Source organism: Oncorhynchus tshawytscha, linkage group LG21 (genome assembly GCF_018296145.1).
Source record: "Oncorhynchus tshawytscha isolate Ot180627B linkage group LG21, Otsh_v2.0, whole genome shotgun sequence".
Classification (NCBI taxonomy): Eukaryota; Metazoa; Chordata; class Actinopteri; order Salmoniformes; family Salmonidae; genus Oncorhynchus; species Oncorhynchus tshawytscha.
Window position 1 is genome coordinate 1,947,501 of NC_056449.1, and position 22,674 is coordinate 1,970,174.

At 44.8% G+C, this 22,674-nt stretch overlaps 1 protein-coding gene across 1 annotated transcript in view; it reads left to right on the forward strand.

Annotated features, from left to right (window-relative positions):
• The window catches only part of LOC112220462 (AF4/FMR2 family member 2-like), a 182,378-nt gene that overhangs the window by 27,793 nt on the left and 131,911 nt on the right, over positions 1–22,674 (forward strand). The window contains exons 2-3 of the mRNA XM_042302838.1: positions 12,771–12,891; positions 21,057–21,959. Coding sequence (XP_042158772.1) covers positions 12,771–12,891; positions 21,057–21,959 — 1,024 coding nt within the window. The remainder of the gene's footprint in view (positions 1–12,770; positions 12,892–21,056; positions 21,960–22,674) is intronic.

Below are 22,674 nucleotides of genomic sequence, written 5' to 3' on the forward strand. Positions count from 1 at the left end.
AGAGGTCCTCAGAGGTCCTGGTTAGAGTCTCTAACTCCCTGTCTCTAACTGAGCTGCCCATCAGTCTGTGAAAGCATGCAGAGTATTTGAACCGCTTGGCAGAGGGTCTACCAGATGTTTCCCTCGCCAAAGGGAACTACCTCTTGGTACATTAATTACTGTGACATTGCTCTAGCTCCCATTGCATTCATTTAGAAGCTAAACTTCTTAAGGGAGGCCAAGATTGGAAAGTCTGTGTAAGATATATTCTCTGTTAGATTTATGTTTGGTGAACTGTTGACTTACAACCTCTCACCCCAGGATCAGATGGACTCAGTACATGTGAGATAATAATCATGTAAATAACTTAAAATATCAGCCTGTTAATTGGTTTGCATACATTTACTGTAGTCCCCACACAGTGTGATGTGAACCCCTTGGCATGTGATATCTGTACAGAATATGTCCCCTAGGACCAGCAGCACCACAGTGGGTCTAAGCCATGGTCAAAAGTAGTATACTAAATAGGGAATAGAGTGTCATTTGGGACACAGCCTGTGAGAACAAAGAGCAGTGAGGAGCCAAGCTAGCAGAGCAGAGGAGTCACAGTGATCTTATCTCACACCCTGTTAGAGGAAACCTCCCTCACCAGAAAAACCAAACAAACCCAAAACTCAGCTGAAAACGATCTCTTCATCATAATGAGCAGTAGCCACTCCAGCCATGCCACTATATTCTGCCTTACGGAGAGCACACCGGGTGAGGGATGTTGATTGATGCCCTACTCTCACCCCACCGAGCTGCCAGTGCCTAGAGGCACATTGGTCCAAGTGCCTGTGTGTTTGTGTGCTTGCGTGCGTACGTACGTGCGTGCGCGCGCATGTGTGTGTGTTAGCTCGGAGCCCCCTGTGTTGAGCCCACTCCTGATTCCCCCCTCTCATCACTGCAGTGAGATTAGCACATGGCACACTTTGACTCCTTCTTATTATGATTGAAATAAAGCCATGTGAGCGCCGGTCGGTCAGTGTTAGCCTGTCCCGTGGTGACCCCTCTCTGGCAGGCTCATTGTCTGAGTGTCCAGCACGTCAGCGGAGGGTCCCTGTGGACCTTTATCAGAGAGTAGCCAGACCAGGCAGGGCTACATGGGGATTAAGGTCAGTGTTCCACTCTGCCACAGTGTGTTTGCTCTGCTGATTATGCTTAAAGAAAATGTTTGCATATTGAAATATGGTCAAGTGTTTATTCTCGGCATAATACAGAGGCACTCCACGGCGCAGCAGCTCTCCTCTCATGGAACCCAGAGAGGGTATCGGTGGTGTGCCTGGAGTACCGGCACCTTGTGTTAATGGGCCCAAATATACACAAATGCCTCTTTCTGCTTCTCAAATAGGGTGTTTATAATTATGACTGTTGAGGGCCGTCACTTGTGGTTTAATGAGGTACGGCAGTGTTGTTTACGTTTCTGTGTTGAAAGGCTCAGCAGCCTGATGTGAAGTCACTCGGAGGCAACGGTGGGGTGTAATCGGTGTCGACGCCACATGGTGGGGTCTTTATGAGGCTCGCTGACACGGAGGGTGAAAAATGGCACGAGTTCCTCAGCATATTTATTTCTGCAGATAGGAGTCTTTTAGACCAATAAGAGAAGGGCAGGAAGCCCTGATGGTGGCAAGGCAATCTCCTGCTCTGGTATTGGCCTCTCCCAGGGGAAGGCTTTTAAAAGGACAGAAAGAAATGTGTACAGCCACCCACCACCGCAGTGGCAAAAGGCTTCCATCCCTCCCTCGCTACCTCCCTCCCAGGCCTTAGTGCTATCTCCCTCCCAGGCCTTAGTGCTATCTCCCTCTCAAAGCCGCTCATTATCTCAGCTCCTGCTTAATGCATGTACATTCAGCCATGAACGGCCAGGATAAAATTATATATGAGAGAGAGAGAGAGAGCAGCAGAGAAAGATGTGGAGAGAGGAGAGAGCAGGAGAGAAAGATGTGGAGAGAGGAGAGAGCAGGAGAGAAAGATGTGGAGAGATAGAGAGTGCAGCAGAGAGCAGCAGGGCAAGATGGAGAGAGGAGAAAGCAGCAGAGAAAGATGTGGAGAGAGGAGAGAGCAGCAGAGAAAAGATGAGCAGCAGAGAAAGATGGAGAGAGGAGAGAGCAGCAGAGAAAGATGTGGAGAAAGATGGAGAGGAGAGAGCAGCAGAGAAAGATGTGGAGAGAGGAGAGAGCAGCAGAGAAAGATGTGGAGAGAGGAGAGAGCAGCAGAGAAAGATGTGGAGAGAGGAGAGAGCAGCAGAGAAAGATGGAGAGAGGAGAGAGCAGCAGAGAAAGATGTGGAGAGAGGAGAGAGCAGCAGAGAAAGATGTGGAGAGAGAGAGTGCAGCAGAGATATTAGAGAGAGAGCAGCAGAGATATTAGAAAGAGAGCAACAGAGATATTAGAGAGAGGAGAGATGGAGAGAGCAGTAGAGCGAGAGTGGAGAGAGCAGCAGAGAGAGTGGAGAGAGCAGCAAAGAGATGCAGAGAGATAGAGAGTGGAGAGATGTTGAGAGTGTGTGGGGGAGAGGGGAGAGGAAGGGAGGTAGTGTGAGATGTACAGGGAGTTAGAGAAATTGTGTGTGTTATGCATATGTGCATTAGCATGTATAGACGCAGTATTAGTCGACACACACTGTGGCCCGGAGAAAAGTTAAACTGTTGTCGCTGTTGATGTCTCTTTCAGTCCTCTTTCTCTCTATTAGACCCCTGCGTGTCTGTGAGAGGGGGGTGAAATTAACAATAACAGAGTGTGAATGAAGGGAGAGACCCAGATAGAGGGGTAGAGTAGCTGTACTCCCAGAGCCTTCACTCTTCCCCTGTGTCTCTCCATTATCTGTGGCATGGCAGTACCTGATTAATGAGGAAGTGACAGGATCACCTTGGTTCTGAGGTCAGAGCAGCAGATCTCATTTGTTGGAGAGCTACGGAGCACCCCGTCCCTCAGTAATGGAGGCACACAACTTTAGACTCATTCTGGTTTGCCCATATATCACTCAAATTGAAAAGACATTGCTTTCATTGTTTTTCAAAAGTAGCTTTTGAACTGGCTTTGGTGTGACTGTCTATGGTTTGATTATCTTCATAAACAGAGATTTTCCAAACACACCCTGCTATTTAGTCTCCCTCTAGACTTATTCCGCAGCCCCTCATCATGGGTTTTTGATGAAATGTGAACACTTGGTTTCACAAAGCAGCAGTGTTCAGCTGGTGCTTTTATTCACAGAGTAGGTAAATGTATACGGCAAATCATATCAAATGCTCCGTAACACATAACATTTTGTGTGACACTAACAATGCCTTGCTTTAATGTTGGCTGGTTTTCTCATTGCAAACATGCCTATTTCCTCAGTCTTAAATGTCAGGCTATCAGGCGGAAGGGATGCGTGCGGGCGGATATGTTCAGGCCTCTAAGACTGATTATGAGGGTCTTCACACTTACTCGACTTTTCTCAAAAATGCCCTTGGCTACACATATACTGCAATGTATTCTTGCGAACTTGTCACGTCTCGTCCGTACCTCCGACAGGGCAGGGCAGTGTAAACAGAATTGTCTCATTGAGTCAGCACTCACAGTAAAAAATTGTAATAGCATAGCAATGTTTTTAAAACAGCTGAAATGTACAGACATTTTCCTTATATATTTTTTTTGAACCTGAAATTGTAGTAACAGCCTGTTACATTCTGAAATTGTCTCCGTAGCTTTGAATCTCAACCGTGTTCATTTTTTTGCTTGACTGCACTGAGCCACCACCAAGGTCCAGGCAGGAAGCAACTCCCCAGGGAATTATCAATGTCGCAGTTTGCCTTTACCTTGTATAATGACCTCCTTGATATTGAAAAAATGAAGCCTGGTTTGTTCTAATTAATATGGTAGCTAGTGTGAGCCTAAGAGCTCCTATCTAGCTATGGTTCAGCTAAATGTCAGCATTCAGATACAGCCAGGATGCAAAAATAATTTTGTTTAGCTAGCTTGCTATTTAACGTTACCTATCTGTGTGGTCTATATTTAAGCAATAAGGCCCGAGCAATATGGCCAATATACCACGGCTTAAGACTGTTCATAAGCACAATGCAACGTGGAGTACCTGGACACAGCCCTTAGCCATGGTGTATTGGCAATATACCACAAACCCCTGAGGTGCCTTATTGCTATTGTAAACTGGTTTCAAATGTAATTAGAGCAGTAAAAATACATGTTTTGTCATACCCGTGGTATACAGTCTCATATACCACGGCTGTCAGCCAATCAGCATTTAGGGGTCGAACCACCCCGTTTATAATTAAGCAATAAGGCCCGAGGGGGTGTGGTATATGGCCAATATACCATGGCTGTTCTTATGCATGACGCAACACAGAGTGCCTGGATACAGACCTTAGCCGTGGTATATAGGCCATATATCACAAACGTCCGAGGTGCCTTATTGCTATTATAAATGGGTTACCAATGTAATTAGAACAGTAAAAAAAATACCACAGCTGTCAGCCAATCAGCATTCAGGACTCGAACCACCCAGTTTGTAATATAATATGAATGACACTGTAGCTAGCTAGCAGGAGTTAGCTGTGTCTTGTCAGCTAATTGAATGTGTACGGACGAGAAAACAAACCCTTTAATTGTCAAGGCTCAGGAGAAGCCCCAAATGCAGACAGTTTTGAAGTAACAAAAGTTTATTACAAAAACAGAGGGACAGGCAAACAACAGGTTAAGGGCAGGCAGAGGTTAGTAAATCCAGAGCAGAGTCTGAAAGGTACAGAATGGCAGGCAGGCTCAGAGTCGGGACAGGCAGAGGTCAAAACTGGGAAAACTAGAAAACAGGAACTAGAGAAAGACAGGAGCAAGGGAACACCGCTAGTAGGCTTGACGAAACAAAAAAAAATGGCAACAGACAAACAGAGAACACAGGTATAAATACACTGGGGATTATGGGGAAGATGGAGGACACCTGGAGCGGGTGGAGACAATCACAAAGACAGGTGAAACAGATCAGGAAGAAAATAAGAAATGTTGGAAGATAAGGAAGAAAAGTTTCTTGGATTGTTAAATAGTTTGTGCTTACTGGCTAGTGGCTACTGTGATATTTACGAACAATTTGAGTTGCAGTCCAAGAATGTTGTGTTTCCAGCAACAACGAAAGGTAAGGCAAGGATGTAATGTTTATTGAAAAGTAGAAATCTCTTTTGCCACTCCGCTCCTCAAAAAAATGTAGTGGGAAAAGGGCCTAAGAGGGGTTGGTGTTAAATACTCAACATTATACTGATAGCAGTATAGGATATATTTTCTTACTTACAATAACATTTTTTAGATTGTTATTATTTCAGGGCACATCAATAATTGAATCCATAAATCATAAAGAAAAAATATTTGACCTCTAGCAGCATTAACAGCATATAGGCTTGTAATAGGTTTGAAAATCTTGTTGCGCCCTGCATGTGTAAAAAAAAAAGTTAATTATATTCTTGATTAATTTGAATTTGCACATGTTTTATGTTTTCACATGTAAGAGAAAATGTGACTGTAGGGTGTATTGGTCCCATTTCCTCTTGTCAGTGTGTGGATGTGAGATCAAAGGAAGGCAGTCGCCTGTCTCCTTCCAGCCCAACACTAATTTCCTCTCCTCTCCTCCTCTCGTCTCTCCACTCCTCTGAGGCAGATTAATCCAGTTCTCTGCCTTTTCGAAGTAAGAGATGGTTTTTACCCTTAAAAAAAGAAAAGTGACCGTATCAATGTGTTGAGTGTATGTGGGGGCTTGCTGAGAGGAGTATGATGATGTCACTGAGGCTGTCTAGACATGACTGAATATCCTCAGTTGTCTGTTTATTTATGTTGGGGGATGGCACTGTGTGCGCTAGGCTGATGAGTGTTAACACTCCTACCCACCAAGAGACAGACACATGCCCTCCAAACTGCCATGGATTGAGAGCTGTGCAGTGCCAAGGAAAATGAGCTGCGAGAAGAAAACAAAATCACTAGTTTAGTCTACAGTTTCAATCTCCAATGCATTGACACATTATGCATTGGGATCTGAAACAAATAGATTAGTGATGATCTCTGAAGTCGGTAAAGATTAGCATCTAATGAGAATAGTCACTTGTCACATCATGGAGAGTGGCCCTGTACCCATTATACTTAATAACAGCACAGCTTTGTAATGGCATCCACATTATATATCCCCCTGACACCTCACACATCCACATCTGCTGACGTGTGTAGCATGATAGCCTGTGTGCCATGTTGAAGCATCATTTACAAGGACAACCACTAATCGGACTAGCAGGGGTTCTGTTGAGAAGGGGAAGTGATTATCAAGGTTCCTCTACAGTCAATTCAATTTGTAGCCTATCAAGGCCAGTTTTATTGCAATGCAAATGTGAACTGTATGTAATTAGAAACAAGCTGCTGTCTGTGTCGTGTTGCACAGCGCTAAACTGGCATCTCTTTGAAAATTGTCACGCAATTAAAAAGGTTGGTGTGGGAATGGGGATGAGCCTTACTATGTTCTGGACGTATAATTTGACCATTTATGCCAAATTATTCACTACTTTTGAAAGAGACAACAAAATGTAGACAGCTTCGTTGACTTGGATTTCTCCTATTATGAATGACCAAATGAAAATAGATAGCTAGCTGTATGTCCTTAAAATCTTCACATTTCTGATTTCTTTAAACTGAGCAAGATCCATTGTGATTGAATCAATCTGTCTGCCCCTGCTATGCTCTTAGGCATTTAATTGGTTGAAATTATCTCGCTTTAAATCTAAGTTAATCATTAAAAAAAAGTGGATTGTCAAGGCCCAAGGGGAGATATTTCATTTTCAGCAGCCCACAATTAGATCACACACTGCTGTGAGGCTAAATGACTTGACCGGAGCTGACCAAAAGCCCTATCCAGAAACTACCAAAAAGATAACACACTATGGGTTGAATGATAATTATTAGGTCAAATTTGATATAAAGATCACAGACGTTATACTTTGTATAAATTGGACAAGCAATCATTCAATAAGTACATACTGGAGGTAGAGTATCATGTGAATGTGATATCCACATTATATTTGTATTCAAGGCTGATGAAGCCGCAGCTGTCATATCCTGTGCTGATGACATACTGTATTAAGAGCTCTCCAGTGGCGTATTCCATGATTTAAAAATGTCTCACGTGGATCAGTCCTCACCATTTGATGACATTGTAGATGGTCACTTCTTCCTCTCATTGTCTGTCAGATTGATAGTGACGCATCGAGATGAGTCATACAGTTCCGGTTTATCCCTGTCTCCTGTGAGGTAGACATTGAGTGTGTTGTTTCTGGACACTGAGATGATGTTATAGCACATCATGAGGTCTGTTTGCTAAATTGGGTCAAAATTGGAAATTAGCCCCTTGCTCTTCTTCAAATATTCATAACATGACATTTCAGATGTAGAGCAGCCCCAGACAGTGCTCCCTAATTGGCCAGTGCATTTATTCATGGTCTCATGTACCATATTGTTATTGGAGGGAGGGAGGGCAATACAGACAGAGAGAGAAGGAGAGCAAAAAAATAAAGAGAACGAGAGAAGAAAACCGACACATGATTGTGGAAACTGAGGGGTTGGCTGTGTATTGGCTGTGTCTTTGTGGCAAGCATGGCACCTCCAGAGTAACGCAGGATCACTGGGAGTGCAAGCGCAAACAATGGCCTCCTTGTCAAAAATGGAACAAATCCCTGAGGAAGAGGTGTCAGTGAAAAGGTTGATGACCTGGCATCTGGCAATTACTGCCAGCCCAGGTCATTAATCAGAGAGGCTCTCAGTCTCTTACTCCGACCGACCGACTCAGCAGCAGTAGCAGCAGCAGTCACACCATGGAGCACTCCTCCACTGGGGCCGGGATGGCCCTTAATGTGCTACGTTTGTCGTAGCTATGTTTGTTGCTTATATGGGAGAATAATAATGAATAGCCTGGGATGACTGATCTTTAAAGACCTGAGGAGTTTGACTTTGAGAGAATTCTGATTCAACTGTGTTCCTCTGTGGAGGTACACAGTGTGTGTACCTGTGTGTCTGTTCTGTCTCTGTCAGGCCACATGTGCTGCCTCATGTCACACATGGAAGTGGTGTGTTTGTGTTGTGGATGATGGCAGCCGCTGCAGTGTGAGTTCAGATGCCCACTTGAGGCGGAGGAGGACGAATAGGACACTGCAGCAACACTGGCACGGCTGCCACATGTCACAGCTGGGCTGTGTGTCGACACTGGCACCAACACGGCTAGCATGTCATAGCTGTTCACTGTGGTGACAGGGGAGCCCTGTTCTCCTCCACAGACTGCTACCGACACAGACATCAGGCTCAACCCTGGAACCTGGGGTAAAAACCTATCCTCACACCTGTCATCAGGCTACAGCCCTAGAACCTACGGTAAAAAAAACACTATCCACACTGGGTTCACTACAGAGAGGTAGTAGATACAGTAAGAGAGAGAGAGAATTTGTGTACTATAGTAGTCTTCTCTATAAGAGTCACCGTGTTGTAGTATCCTGTCATTACAGCTACTATATTCAGCATGGCAATTACTGCTGTGCCCACTTAAGAAATAGAGAACAAAGTTCATGCTTGTGCCATGTGTAAGAGAGAAGAAGAACAGGAAAAAGCATGTAAGTTAGTGTCTCGTTATTTTGCCATTCTTATACAGAAGCATATAGCACAGTGGCTTTGACAACAGCGTATTCTTGAATATGTTCCATCCAAGACAGACGCTAGCTTTTCATCATTGGATGTTTTATTATATTTTGCTTCATACATTCAGAGTTTTAACTTCAGGAAGGCTTGCTATTTTCAGATGTCTAGTTGTCATTAAAAGATATTCATATTAGAAAATTAGACATGAAGAATACTGGATTCCCTTGTGCTCGCACATCAAACAAAGATTTCTGTGGCAGGCAGTCAGTTCTCCTCCCCCAAACCATCCCCATCCCCTCCCCTTCCTCATCCCTCTCCCTCTCATCTCAAACCCCAAAGCACATCTTTCTAGAGACCCTCACTCCAGACTCCACTAGACCTGGCAACCCCAGGAACTACCTCTGATAAACCCTCCCAATCCTCTGATCATCACCACAGTGTCTCTCTTTGAGGAATCAGAATGAAAAGGGTTGCCGATTTCACCTTCCCTGCTCCAGCGCTAATAGAGTAGATAAGCAGGTCCATATAATTAGAAACCAGTGAAATAATTGTAACAAGGGGCTAAATGCCTAGCTCTAGTTTTAATTAGCCGGTGCTTGAATTAATAATTGCCGCTTTTTAAATCAGAAATCAGTGACTGTTGTTTAGGCTGCTAGATTGGAATAATGGTGGTGGTATTGGCTGCTTTTTACATCTCAATATGTGCGTGTTTCACTGTGATGCACACTGGGCCTGGGAGGGTAGGGGAGGCGAGAAAAAAAACCTGGGTCTATTTGGTTATCTTCCAAGTGCAGCGTAGCTCAGCCAAGATTAAATTCATTGGGTTTACGGTGGATATCAGTATTCGGTTTTTTTTATGTTATGTTGGAAAGAGCCAAGGGTGGGAGGCAGGCCAGTCAGTCTGCAGGGGGAGGAGAAGGAAAGAGAGGGGAAGAGAGAGAAAAAAAGCTGCCAATGCTACAATTTTACAGAGAATATCATCATCAACATCACCATCATCATCATTATAAAAACCCTCTCTGCTATTTAAACCATCGCCAGAATGAGAAAAAAAAGATATGCTGTATATCTCCCATATCCCATAGAATACATGAAAGGGATGAGGCAGCAGTGTCATCAGCTATCTGTTATCTGTTACCACTGTAACATCATGCCTCTGTCGCTTTGCCCTTAGAGGATAGGTGGTTCTCTACAGACACTGTGTTAATGACAAGTCCTGACCTCACACCTCTTAACACTCGTGTGCATTAGACACAGGACTTAGTGCCAGGGGGACTGCTCGGGCACAGTGACAGCTGTAAATTTGATCAATCGGACTGTCAGGGTACACTGGCAGGTGTGGCAAGCGGGGCCTGCGTAAAGATAACTGACGTCTTGCTGTCATTACTGCTAGGGCCCTGCCGTCAATCTCGCCCTGATGCATTCGTTCCCTTCTTTCTCTTCCTCTGTTATTTTTCTTTCCATTAAAATAATTGCCTGTCGCCCTGAAACGGGGCCTCACTTTTCTTTCCCCAGGTCCCCCTTTCCAAAAGAATTTGGTGATGGATTAAATGCTTTGGAAACACCATAGGACCCGGAGGTGTGTTTGGGGAGAGCAAGGGCAGATTGAAGGCAAACTGATTCCAGCTCTCCGTTCCTGTCTCCTATCTATCACTGCCAATTGCTGTGCCTCTCAGGCCTGGGATTCTCATGCAGTGTTCATCACAGCGACAGAGTCGTAGATGGGAAATGGGTTTATTTGGTTTGAGAAAGCTGTGAAATCCTACATCATCATTTTAGGGGTACTGTATATTCAGGTATTTAAGTTAGAGTTTTTTGTTGTTGTTGTTGTTATTATCGCCAGCTTGCCTTTTATTTTATTTAAATTGAGCAATTTTGTAACTTTCAATCACATTAGCGTCAATCAGTTTAAAATTGAAATCCTCATTTAATTGAAGTCATAATAACAAAAGGCACTGTTAACAAAATGGCTGAAACATTTTGATGATCACACAGTGCTGGGTATTGTTTAATGTGCTGTCTATATAGAGTGGTTACAGGCAGTACCATCTGGTATTTCTAGATGGAGAGCAGAGCAGGTACTCAGGCTTGGCTTTCCATTACCCTTGTCAGTGCATCACTGCTGTGAGCCAGTAGATAATGTGTGCTGCGCTCCGCTCTGCTCTGCACCGGCTGCATGTCTGTCCCAGGTTTGTCCCTCTCACCTTCTACCACCCTTTACACCACTACAGAACACTACCGCATTGCTGTCACGTCCCCAGCCCTGGCTGGCCCCTTCCGCAGCCTGCCTTAATGCCCTGCTCCCCAACGGACCCCAGGGGGCTTGGTGGAGGCCCGGGGCCATGGAGCTAACGCTGCTACGTCGCTACGCTAGCTCAGCTCCCACCGCTCCGGGAAGAGCAGCAGCAGTGGTGGAGGAATGTGGGACATTATGCTAATGAGAGGGCTTAGAGCAGGGCTCTAATCAAGCGTTGGCGGTGGTTGGACAGCCGCAGGACAGCTCGGCGCAACTTTCACATCAGCGGACAAAGGAGAAAACGGCTGCATGTTACACTGTGGATTTATTACGCTGCCTGGCTGGCGATAAGGAGGTTGAGATGTCTGCGCCGCTCACCAAACAGGTCTAACAAACCTTAATGGGAGACGGTGAAGCAGGGGGGTTTTCATGTAAGCCAGTCAACCTGTCTTTCTAGGACAACTTTTTTTTCCAGTTATTACATATACTGGGAATGTATTTACTAAACTGGCATATTGTGAAAAAGTCAAATTAAGAATTAGATTGGTTTTTGTGTGCTCTTCAATGTAAAGAAATACAAGGTGTGTAAAAAGGAATCAACATACACTAAAGAGCCTAGAATTCAAGTCCAATTCGAGTCCTGGCACCCAAATGGTGGAACACAGCCTCCTCCTGAAGCTAGGACAGCAGAGTCCCTGCCCATTGTCTGAAAAACCTGAGACCCTACCTCTTCAAGCAGTATCTTAAATAATCCTCCTCCTCACCTCGACACCCCCCCCCCTTCTAGCTACATTATTGAGGAAAAAAGACTTTCTATGACTGTGAAGTGGTGGAAAAAGTACCCAATAGTCAAATTAAAGATACCTTAATAGAAAATGACTCAAATGAAAGTGAAAGTCACCCAGTGAAATACTACTTGAGTAAAATTCAAAAAGTATTTGCTTTTAAATATACTTAAGTATCAAACGTAAAAGTATAAATCATTTCAAATTCCTTATATTAAGCCAACCAGACGGCACAATTTCCTTGTTTATTTTTGTTTATGGTTAGCCAGGGGCAGTCTCCAAGACTCAGACATAATTTACAAACACATTTTTACAAACCCCCCTATTTAAAAAAAAATTATAAATAATAAACAAATACAAACCAAAAAGGCATTGATGTTTAGTGAGTCTGCCAGTAGGGATTTTCTCTTGATAAGTAGATTAATTGGACCATTTTCCTGTTCTTTTGGGTGTCAGGGAAAATGTATGGAGTGAAAAGTACATTATTTTCTTCAGGAATGTAGTGAAGTAAAAGTAAAAGTTGTCAGAAATATAAATAGTAAAGTAAAGTACAGACCAAAAAAACGACTTAAGTGGTACTTTAAAGTATTTTTTACTTAAGTACTTCACACCACTGTGCCTGTGATATGTGGTTGTCCCACCAAGCTATCTTATTAAGATGTATGTGCTAACTGTAAGTTGCTCCGATAAGAGCGTCTGCTAAATTACTAAAATGTAAATGTAAAATGTAAATTCAATAGGTCTACATCTTAAAACCCGCTCTGTGTTGATAAATAAACTGTGCTTTGAAAGTCATTTGACAATACATTTGCTCCTCTTGGATAAGCGATCCCTTTCTTTCCAACAGTGCCTTGCCTTGGCAGTGTTTTGTAAGTATTTGTGTGACAATCCACTTCCTTTATCTCCAGGGCCGCCTATCCTTCATCTGCTTAGTGTCAGCTTGTGCCTATTAGACAGATATGGGCTTCCCATACATCTTTTCAGGGAAAGGGATTTCAATGTTTCTCTGTGGCATGCCAGCTGTGATTACTCTGATTCTACTCTGATGGTCTGGCCTCGTCTTCTTCTACTTGTCTCCCCATGCAGTCATTACGAGCAGGACCGCAGTGCGCTCAAGAAGAGGGAGTGGGAGCGGCGGACTCAGGAGGTGCAACAGGACGAAGATCTCTTCTCCTCCGGGTTTAATCTATTCGGGGAGCCGTACAAGGTAAGGGCCTGGGAAGGAAGGAGGAAGGGGTGGGGAGGAGGGTTGTCAGCATCCAGCATCCATCCCTTTTTCTATGAAATTACCTGGCAACAGGCATGATGGAAGTCGCTAAATAAAATTAGAGTATTCGTCCAACTTAAACATGTATAGATGTAATAAAGAACACATTAACCCCCAGTAACTGAGCAGTCTTGTCAGTCTATCTCCAGTCTACTCTGGCTCCTCCAGTCTTTGGGTTCCATCAGTGTCTGCCAGTCTCCAAAAGCACATTATCCACTGCCTGCCAGATCTGTGTGTGTTCTCTCATGCTCTGTGTGTTACTGGATGAATGAGACACCACAGATGGTCAAAACAGTATTTCTATAGTGGGCCAAAAGCAGCTTCTTCTATGCCTTCCCTCATGTCCTGTTACTTTATGTTATATTAATTGAAGGGATTGGAGACAACCGACTGCATCCAAGCAGATTACTATCCATGCGGGGACTGTAGGAATAGACAGCTAATGTGGAAAGGATAAGATATTACAAATGTAGAATTGTTTAAAATGATCTGCTTCGCTATATTCCGTGAAATGCTTTGCTGTTCATGCTGTAATGATGTTACGTTTTGCTGTAGCGTGTATTTTCCATTGTGCACTGAACACATGCCTTAGGCCCATATTGTCCATTTGAATGATGTGCAGTAGAGTAATGACACATGTGAACGATGATCACACCTCTCATGTGTCCGTCATGGAGGTGCCATGCAGTCTCAGTCCTTCATGTCTCCCCTTCTCTCCTGTATGATATGTATCCATTGGCTGACTGGCTGCAGACAGGTGACAAGACCGATACTTGAGGAGAGAGTGTGTGTGTCTGTGTGTGTGTGTGTGTGTGTGTGAGTAGCTAAGCAGTGTCAATAGAGAGGGATTCTCCTGTGTATGGGTTGTGAGCAGGATCAATGGAAGCCTAAGGTATGAGGGCAGTCAGGACATTGTTCCATAGCCAAGCGTGGGATCTCTTAGCTAACTAACTGGACAGATGGGGGGACTCAGTCAAGAGGACTGTCATGTTTTTACTTGGGCCAAGGTGTCCCTTTTTAAAGAACCCTATCATCTTTCTCAATCACTCATTGCTTTCTCTTCTCCCTCTCTGTGTATCAATCCACCTAGGTTCTTTCCCCTTTTACTGTATTTGTGTTTTCTGTCATGGCCATTCTGCCAGACATGGAAAACGGTTATCGCTGTAATCAAAGAATACTGATTCTGAAAACTGCCATTGTAACTGTGATAAAATGATCGCTATTGGTTATCACAAATCGTGCTAAGTCCCATTTAATTGAGATATGTGCACTACAAATGACATGTGCCACAAATATTCTCACAAGGTTCCCTGCGTGTTTCTTGGGTTTTGGAGAGCCATCTAGTGTATTTCCCAACATGTTGTGTTGCTGCATTATTTCCTCCTCTGTACCAGCCTGATTGGGTAATTAAAAGTGATTAAGACTGATCTGAATAAGTCCTCATTGTCCGCACCTGGTATAATTCATCACTGCAAAGGAAACGTTCCTTCAAGATCATACACACTATTTATACTTTCATACAGTAAATAGCTTTCTAACACTACAGATGATCTGTAAACGGCACCTTTAGAGAGAGTGTGGCTTTCAAGGAAAGAGGGCGTGGAACCTGTCCATCACATCAACATGGAGGTTGACGTATTTGTGGAAATAAACAAGTAGTGACTGTGTCCCCTTTGAAGGCTAATTGCCCATGTCACATGACATGGTGCAGTCTCCCCTCAATGCGGCTTCGCTTCAATAGTGGATCAACGGCACCGCACATAAATACACACGCACATACACAGGGGAGCACGCACGTGCGCACACAGACGAAACCGTTCATCTTCATCTGATCGCCCACTGCTCCTCTTAGCCTGGGAAATTAGGTTCCAGAACACATGAGGGTTCTCTTAAACACACGCAACCTCTCTGCGAACTGGGTCACACTTAATGACAGAAAAACAGGCACACAGAGCTATCTACTCCCTTTATTTTAATTTATACTAAAACAGGATGTCTCTACCCCTTATATAGGACTGTGTGAAATGTAATTGTGGATGCTAGTATGTGAGTATGTATGTGTCTTTGTGGAAATGGGGTGTGTTTTTGTGGGTAGGAGGATGTGTGTGTGTGTTTGTCTGCTCGTGCTTATGTTGGTGTGTTTGTGTGTGTGAAGGAATGCGCTGGCCCAGCATTCTTCCAGTGACTAAGCAGACAGACAGCAGGGGTAATGGGGAAAGGAACTCTCAGTCTAGGTGGGTGGACTGGTACAACCCAAGAGTCAGACAAAGAGCAATTTATTAGCCTTTCAGTAAATATGCCAATGTCTTGTTTGGAATTTGACCTTTGACAACATTTTACAGACGCTGATGTGACTGTATCATGAGAGAACATCCTCATTCACTTTGGTTTAGACTATCAACAGCTAGAGTACAGTGAGGTCACATATTAACTTATGTATTGTCAATCATGTAACTGCACTTTCCGAAATATAGATGGCTTTCACCAAGCTATACTGTAGTTAGAGGATTACAGCCTGAGACAGATCTGTTCTCCAGACCCCCACAGTGTCAGCTAATAGTCATTGATGTCATCACATCTGCAGGAAAATGGACTCTCCACTCCAGGCTTTAGTATTTGGGCATGTAAGCTGGGGGGACTTAAGGGCCGGTAAAGATGATGTGTGTTTAGAAACCAATGTGTCCTGTTAGTGCTTGACTGGTTCAGCGATACTTTCTCCTTAGCCCCCTCTCTCTTCCCCTCTCTCTCCCAGCCTAGAGAGTAATAGCAGTACTTTCCTCTCCTCTGTGAAACACTGTTTGTAGTTCTCCCACATCTCAGGCCGCTATTAGTTAATCCCCCCTTTAATCCTGTTTAATGGAACTATGCTGTTAGCAGCTATTTGGGACTGATTTACTGCTTTCCCAGCTCCACTGGCACCTAGAGAGACGCCCCACAGCCGAGGAGAGCTGGCTGTGCCCTCAGAGGTCCCCTGCTCCCCCTGGCTGCCCCTGGTCCCCCCTGGCCTTGGTGCCATCAGCAGGATGTGTACTTTGTGTACTCCCGGGACCCCTCTCTACCTCCTCCTGGACAGGTCTCTGTGAACGCACAGCCAAGCTGTTTTTAAAAGCCTGTAAAGCCCCGTGAAGGTCAGGCCTTTGGACTTCAGCCAACGCTGCTGCACCACTCTGTCACAAAGAGACCTACCTTTTCCCTCTCAAGGCAAATATTCCCAAATAAACCTCCCTAACCCCCTCCCTCCTTCTTCCTTCTTCTCCCTCCCTCCATCCTCCACCAACTGCTGAGTCAAGAGGAGCAGCAGAGTAAACAAGGATATGGCCGCCAAGTTATTCAGCCATTTTCTCAGTTTTCTGCAAACGTATTTTGTGTTCCTCCTCAGTCGTCAGCTCCAGTACTAGATGTTTTATTCATGGCCTCCAGCATTACTGTTGAGAAGCAGACTCTTAGAGATGGAGAAGGAGATCAATTCATTTATTCAATGCTAACGTTTGCTCTCCATGGGTGTAAGAGATGCAATATAAAATAGTTATATTTTTTAGAATGTAATTGTATATTCCCCCGACCGTCATCACTGTCAGATTTTATCAACAGGTTTTAAAAAGTAGGATGTTGCGACATGTTAAATTATTAGTCCGTTACGTTTCCCAGTTTATATCTGAATTGTATTGTGGTTTGTTGCTGATTCTGTTAGGAGGCTACCTTACATCTGCTAGCTCCTGGATCCCCTGCTGTCGTTAGTGCTCTATTGATTTCAGATGATTTGTGCTAGGTGTTTACTCATGTGGACCCATATTGATGCTCTTTATTGGGAAGCACTAATGGATATTATGCAAACTGCTGAGGCTTTCTACTCCTGCACCAGTGAGGAAGGAAGGCTTTTACAGATGGGCTTACAAAGGAGAGAGACAATTCAACAGATAAGGATTTGCTGGATGAGTCTTTGCTCTGGGTCTTTAACTCATTTTAAAAAAAAAAGATTTTAGATTGAAGTTTTCAGATTTTTCTTAATTACCGAACTGAAGGCAAATAACTGTTAGAAGATGGCCCATTGTAAACACTGCCAATCCCATGACAAGCAGTGTGAGAGAACAGTGCACATAACATCACTGTAGGATCAGCCTACAGCCCATCATAGTATTGTATTGTAGCATCAGTGCAGATTCCTTTATCCTAGTAGGAGCCTATAGGCTTTAGGCTATAGACAATAATGTACTGGCACACAACTCCAGGTAAATAAACTTTGGACGCAAATACTAGTGCTGGGATGACATGAGATGGATTTATTTCTTTGTAAGGTCTCAAGGACCCTATATAATATCCCTGTAATGTATCCCTTGTAGCCTGGGCATTTCTCAACATCCGCACTTACAGACAATATTTGAAATGTGTCAATGTCTTCTCCACACAGAATCCCATTCACTCACATCCTTGAAAATCCACAGGAGTCATCTTTACTATGCTGTGATATGACAACAACAAAAAGCAAACTTTGTATGGATAAAACCAACTTCCCCTTCATACAGTACTGTATGAATCAGCTCATAGTCAAATGAGCTTTTAATTTTGCTCTATGTTTCTCAGTTCATTCATAAAAGGTTAGCATTAAGGCATGATCCCAGTGAGGTGCTTTACGATTGCTTGGCAGAGCTGTGATGGCAGAGCTGTGGTGGGGTGGCAGAACTGTGGTGGCAGGCAGGGTGTGAACTGTGGGATCTGATGCTGATTTAGAGAGCAAACGAAGCCTCCCATTGCGAGCCTGTTGGCCTGCACAGAGTGGTATTGCCCTAGTGCCCAGACCCGGCACATCACTACTGCTGCCTGCCACCATGCAAAGTCTGTCTCTTTAGTATTCTCCTATTCAAAGGCTTTTTCAGATCCTCACTGCAAACACACACACACACACACACACACACACACACACACACACACACCCACAAACACTTCAACAGAGCTGCTTCCTGGGGAGAAATGTCCATTGACAAGAGGCCAGCTGCTTTCCTCTTGATGAGTGCCTTTCTCTTTTTAAAACCTTTCCCATTTGAGTTGAGAAACACGGCAGGCAAAGGTTCATCAGTCTCCACCCGTTGAAGAAATGCCATATGCTCTGATTTAAGAGATGAAGTATGAGACATGTCACTGGAAGCCTTTAACGTAATGGGGATCAGCTCAGCAGAAGTCTTGTCAGCTGATGGCATGAGTTCATGTAGGCAGTGGAGTAGTGTAGCCTTTGTTCCATGAAGATAAGGAGTTCTGACGGAGGTACTTGTTTAGAACCTGCTCCAGTATGGGCTCCTGGGTGGCGCAGCGGTCTAAGGCGCTGTGTCGCAGTGCTAGAAGCGTCACTGCAGACCCGGGTTCGATCCCGGGTTGTATCACAAACGCCCGTGATCGGGAGTCCCATAGGGCGGCGCACAATCGGCCCAGCACAAGTATTACAAGTATGCCATCATTGTAAATAAGAATTTGTTCTTAATAACTGACTTGCCTAGTTACATAAAGGTATGAAAAAAAAAGATTACAGCAAAAATATAGTAACCTAAATATATAGTAGATAACATTGTTATACTTCTCTGTTCTAGTGAAGCTACTCCAGTCCTCAGCTGTAGTTAGCCTGCAGTCTGACTGCAGTCAGTGCACTGAAGTACAGCCCTGCTCCAACTCAAGCTCCAGGTCTACTCCAGCAGCCCAGGGCTTCCTTCTCTACACAAGAGCCCTTTGTGCACTGTCGTCCACATTGCTTTCCCCTCACTGAGAATGACAGCATCTGGGAGGTCCACAAGTGCCCCTTCAACATCACACTCACTAAAAATATTGAGCCCTCACAGCATGGCTTAAATAACCTGTGTGTGCTTAGGCTCCTCTTCGGACGATACACAGACTGTGGAAAACAGACTGCTGCTTTGGGCTGGTTGCTGGATTTTCAAACACACGTTGCTGTTACTGTTAGGGGCACTTGTCAGGGCTGTTTGAGTCTTTTCCCTCTCTTGTTTCTGAAGTTATGACTGGCCTGATACAGGGGCCACTCCTTAGTGTGTATCACACACACGCACTCAAACCATACACTCCAACCCAAGCAGTCCAATCTGCCACCTCGGGTCTCTGGGCCCTCCCACACCTTCGGGAGGGCAGCTCCCGCTCAGTCCAGTCCAAGCTCTTCTCTGTCCTAGCACCCCAATGGTGGAAAGAAGGACACATTTGTTTAGCTCTGACTGTTATTGAGGAACATGTACTTCTTATGGCTGTGATATGTGGTTGTCCCACCTAGCGATCTTAAGATGAATGCACTAACTGTAAGTCGCTCTGGATAATAGCGTCGGCTAAATGACTCAAATGTAAATGTATCACTGCTCATTGGAGACATACTGTTCTTTTGGACACATCCGGGACTTTTAAAGATCCTTTGAAAGCTGTCCTGTTCTCTAGTTGGATACTATCTCCCCCTCTTTCTCTATACCCCTGTGTCCTAATAAACTGCCCCTTTTTCTGTCCCTAATATCAACCTCCCCATCACTGCTCAGCAACAACTACATGGAGAGTAACTCGGGCATAGTTATCCATTTGGGTGAGCTTAATTGTAATACATTTTGGAACAACAAGTGCATGGCCATTAGAGTTTTATGGGGGACATTATATTGATGCTGTGCAAGGTCAGGGGTGGTCAGGGGTGAGTCTTGGCAGAGAGCAGTTTAGCCCTAGCTGGCATCTTCTCTTTTTATAGAGGTCAGAGGTTAAACACCTAGCAGATAATTCCCCTTCCCAGCAGCATAATGGCTCTTCATGCTCCACACCCTCCCTTCCCCTTAACCATCAACCATCATTTGATTATTGTGCAAATACACAGACTTATCCTTCCTGAGTCTGACAGAGTGTTGCGCTATCATCACCACCACAGTCCTCTGTGATACCAAAGGGATATACGCTGCTACACTGTACATATTTATCATTTTTCCTTTGTTGCCTTTGAATAGCCTAATTATATCCCTATACAGGAAACAGCTTTGCATGGCTCTGCAATTTTATTGTGCGACTGAAATGAATCTTCATTTGCAGTTCTTTTCGAATAGATGTTATAATCTCTGTTTATGTAGCGTGTATCTTAGCATAATGCATCTGCAATTGTTGTACGTTCTTACTAGGCCTCTCACACGTAAAAGACCAGTAAACACAGGCTTGGGCTGAGTTTAACAGTAATGTGTTGCACATTAAATAGAATGTTGCCTGTTATGAAAGTAATGAGTTTTGGGGGTGGTTATGCATGCCTTTTTGTCTGAAAAGCCCAGTATCAAAGAATTATATGCTGAACTAGCCAAAAGAAAACAATTATTATAACAAGGGCCTTTTGTTGCAAAATTATTTGTTTGGAGGTTTTCCTACAGATTAAAGTGTACCCCTGAGAGAAAGGATATTAGAAGACAGGAGTGTGTCAACGTTGCCACATATCGCTATTGACTAAGAATACAGTTGAACAGATTATAAGATTATCAAGGTCATCCTATTGGTCTACTATATTCCCCCCAGTGTGACTAGATTATAAACTACTGTCTTTTTATACTGACAGACAGAAGCAACCAGTCTATCCACTTTGGGGGGGACCAACAACCTAAACAAGGTATCTATTATCTATAGATCCACACTAACAATGCTTGTTTTAATCACTTGTTTAATACACGCTAATACACCAACTGTGCCATTTTAAAGATGGATTTATTAAAGTGGTTCGGATAGAACTATAGTTTCATACAGTTTGTAAGGTGCATATTAGACTCTGTAATGATAGCTGTTTTTAGCTTAGAAAAGGGGCTACCTTTTCATTTTCAGAGTTGCTTGATGTACAGCCTAATGGTCTTGCTCACTGAGGCATGATTGCACCCTTCTCTATGCGAGCACACACACATCAACCTCTCTCTCACACACACTGCCTGCAGTGTTCCTGGCTGTCTGTAATTAGGTGTAGCTCTGATGACCTGCTGCTCTCTGTCTGTTGTCAGAGTAGTGGGGGAATGATGATAACATGGTGGAGGGGGCTGGGGCTGGGGGGTATATAGTAGGAACTGAATATCTATACATTATACATCTCACCGTCTCTCCTCTCTCTGTCTCTGCAGACCAACAAAGGTGATGCCCTGGCCAACCGGGTACAGAACACTCTGGGGAACTACGATGAGATGAAGGAGCTCCTGACCAGCCACTCCAACCAGAGCCACCTGGTGGGGATCCCTAAGAACTCTGTTCCCCAGACTCCTGGCCCCAGCTTCTTCACCGAGGGGGCCCAGAGGACAAGCAACAGGACGGGCACAGGGCACAATACCACCTCCATGCCCCCTCCGCCCTCCTCTTCATCCCTGACCAGCTCCACCCGGCTGAGCGGCCATCAGAGCTCCAAGAAGTCCCGCTCCTCCGACTGGTTGCAGGGAGCCCACTGCTCCAGCAGCACCAGCACCCAAGAGGTGGGGGGGCAGGTAGTGGGGGTACCAACCAGCAGCAGGGGGAAACACTTGTCTACCCATGAGCAGCAGCAGCAGCAACCCCAGAGACACGAGGAGCTGTTCAGCTCACAGGGCGACGTCGTGGGCCACAAGGGAGACTCCAGCAGCAGCCCCAACTCCTCCACCTCCAGGAGGCATGGCGCTGGGCAGCAGCAGGCCCCTTCGGCGGCTGAGCATGGCGGATACAAGGACAGCAACAATCATGTTAAGTCTCCCTTGGAGCAGGAGCCGGGCTCCCACGGGTCCAGTTCCCCCGTGGCCTCCACCTCCCTGCTGCCCAGCGGCCTTTCCACGCCAACCTTCCCCCAGGGCCTGCACGTCAAGCCCAGCGCCGTGCAGCAGCAGAAGCCCACGGCCTACGTTCGGCCCATGGACGGCCAGGACCAGGTGCCCCTGGATTCCCCGGAGCTCAAACCTCCTCTGGAAGTGGGGGACGTGGGCTACAGCAACCTAGCCTTTGGCAGCACCACCACCAGCTCCAAGAGCAAGCTGCCTAAGCTGACCCTGACACAGACTGGGGAGGTAGGTACCTGCATGATTCACTTGACTCTACAGTACACACACACACGGCTTGTTGATAGTTAGGGAACAGGTCACTTGTGCTGTGTTAGATCGTCTGGCAGTAGGAAGGGGAAAGCAGTTCAGCCAGATAAGTTTGGCCTGTGCCTTTCCCCTTGCCTGATCTGTTTTTCATTGAGTCCTGGCAAAGACTGAGCCTGACATAATGGAGAGCTCTTATTAATAATCAGCCGTTCAGTTCTCCTCCTCCTGGCGACTCCTGGTCCTCAACCCAGCCAGCTGAGGGGCCACAGGGTTAAGGGGCCTTCCTTACATCCACTCCACACACACACACACACACACACACACACACCCTACAATCCCTCACTATGAAATGAATCTCGGGTGGAAACTCACTCATGATTAATAGCCATTTTAATTCACATGGGCCCGCTTTACTTATTCATGTAACTAGTTCTGACAGATGATTTGTTTTGGCCTCACTGATGGATTGTATTACAGTTAGAGTTTTAGCATTTACCCTGTGGTCTTATGGGTTTATATATAATATATCCTAAATATGTAATACTGTATAAACCTTTGTTTTAGCCTCCAGATTTTTGGCTTGTTCCTCCCATAATATTGTATGTAATTGGCTTGTCATGTATACATGATGATGATGAATGCGTTATTATTTCTGAACAGTTTACAACACTGCAAATTAATACTCATCAGTTAT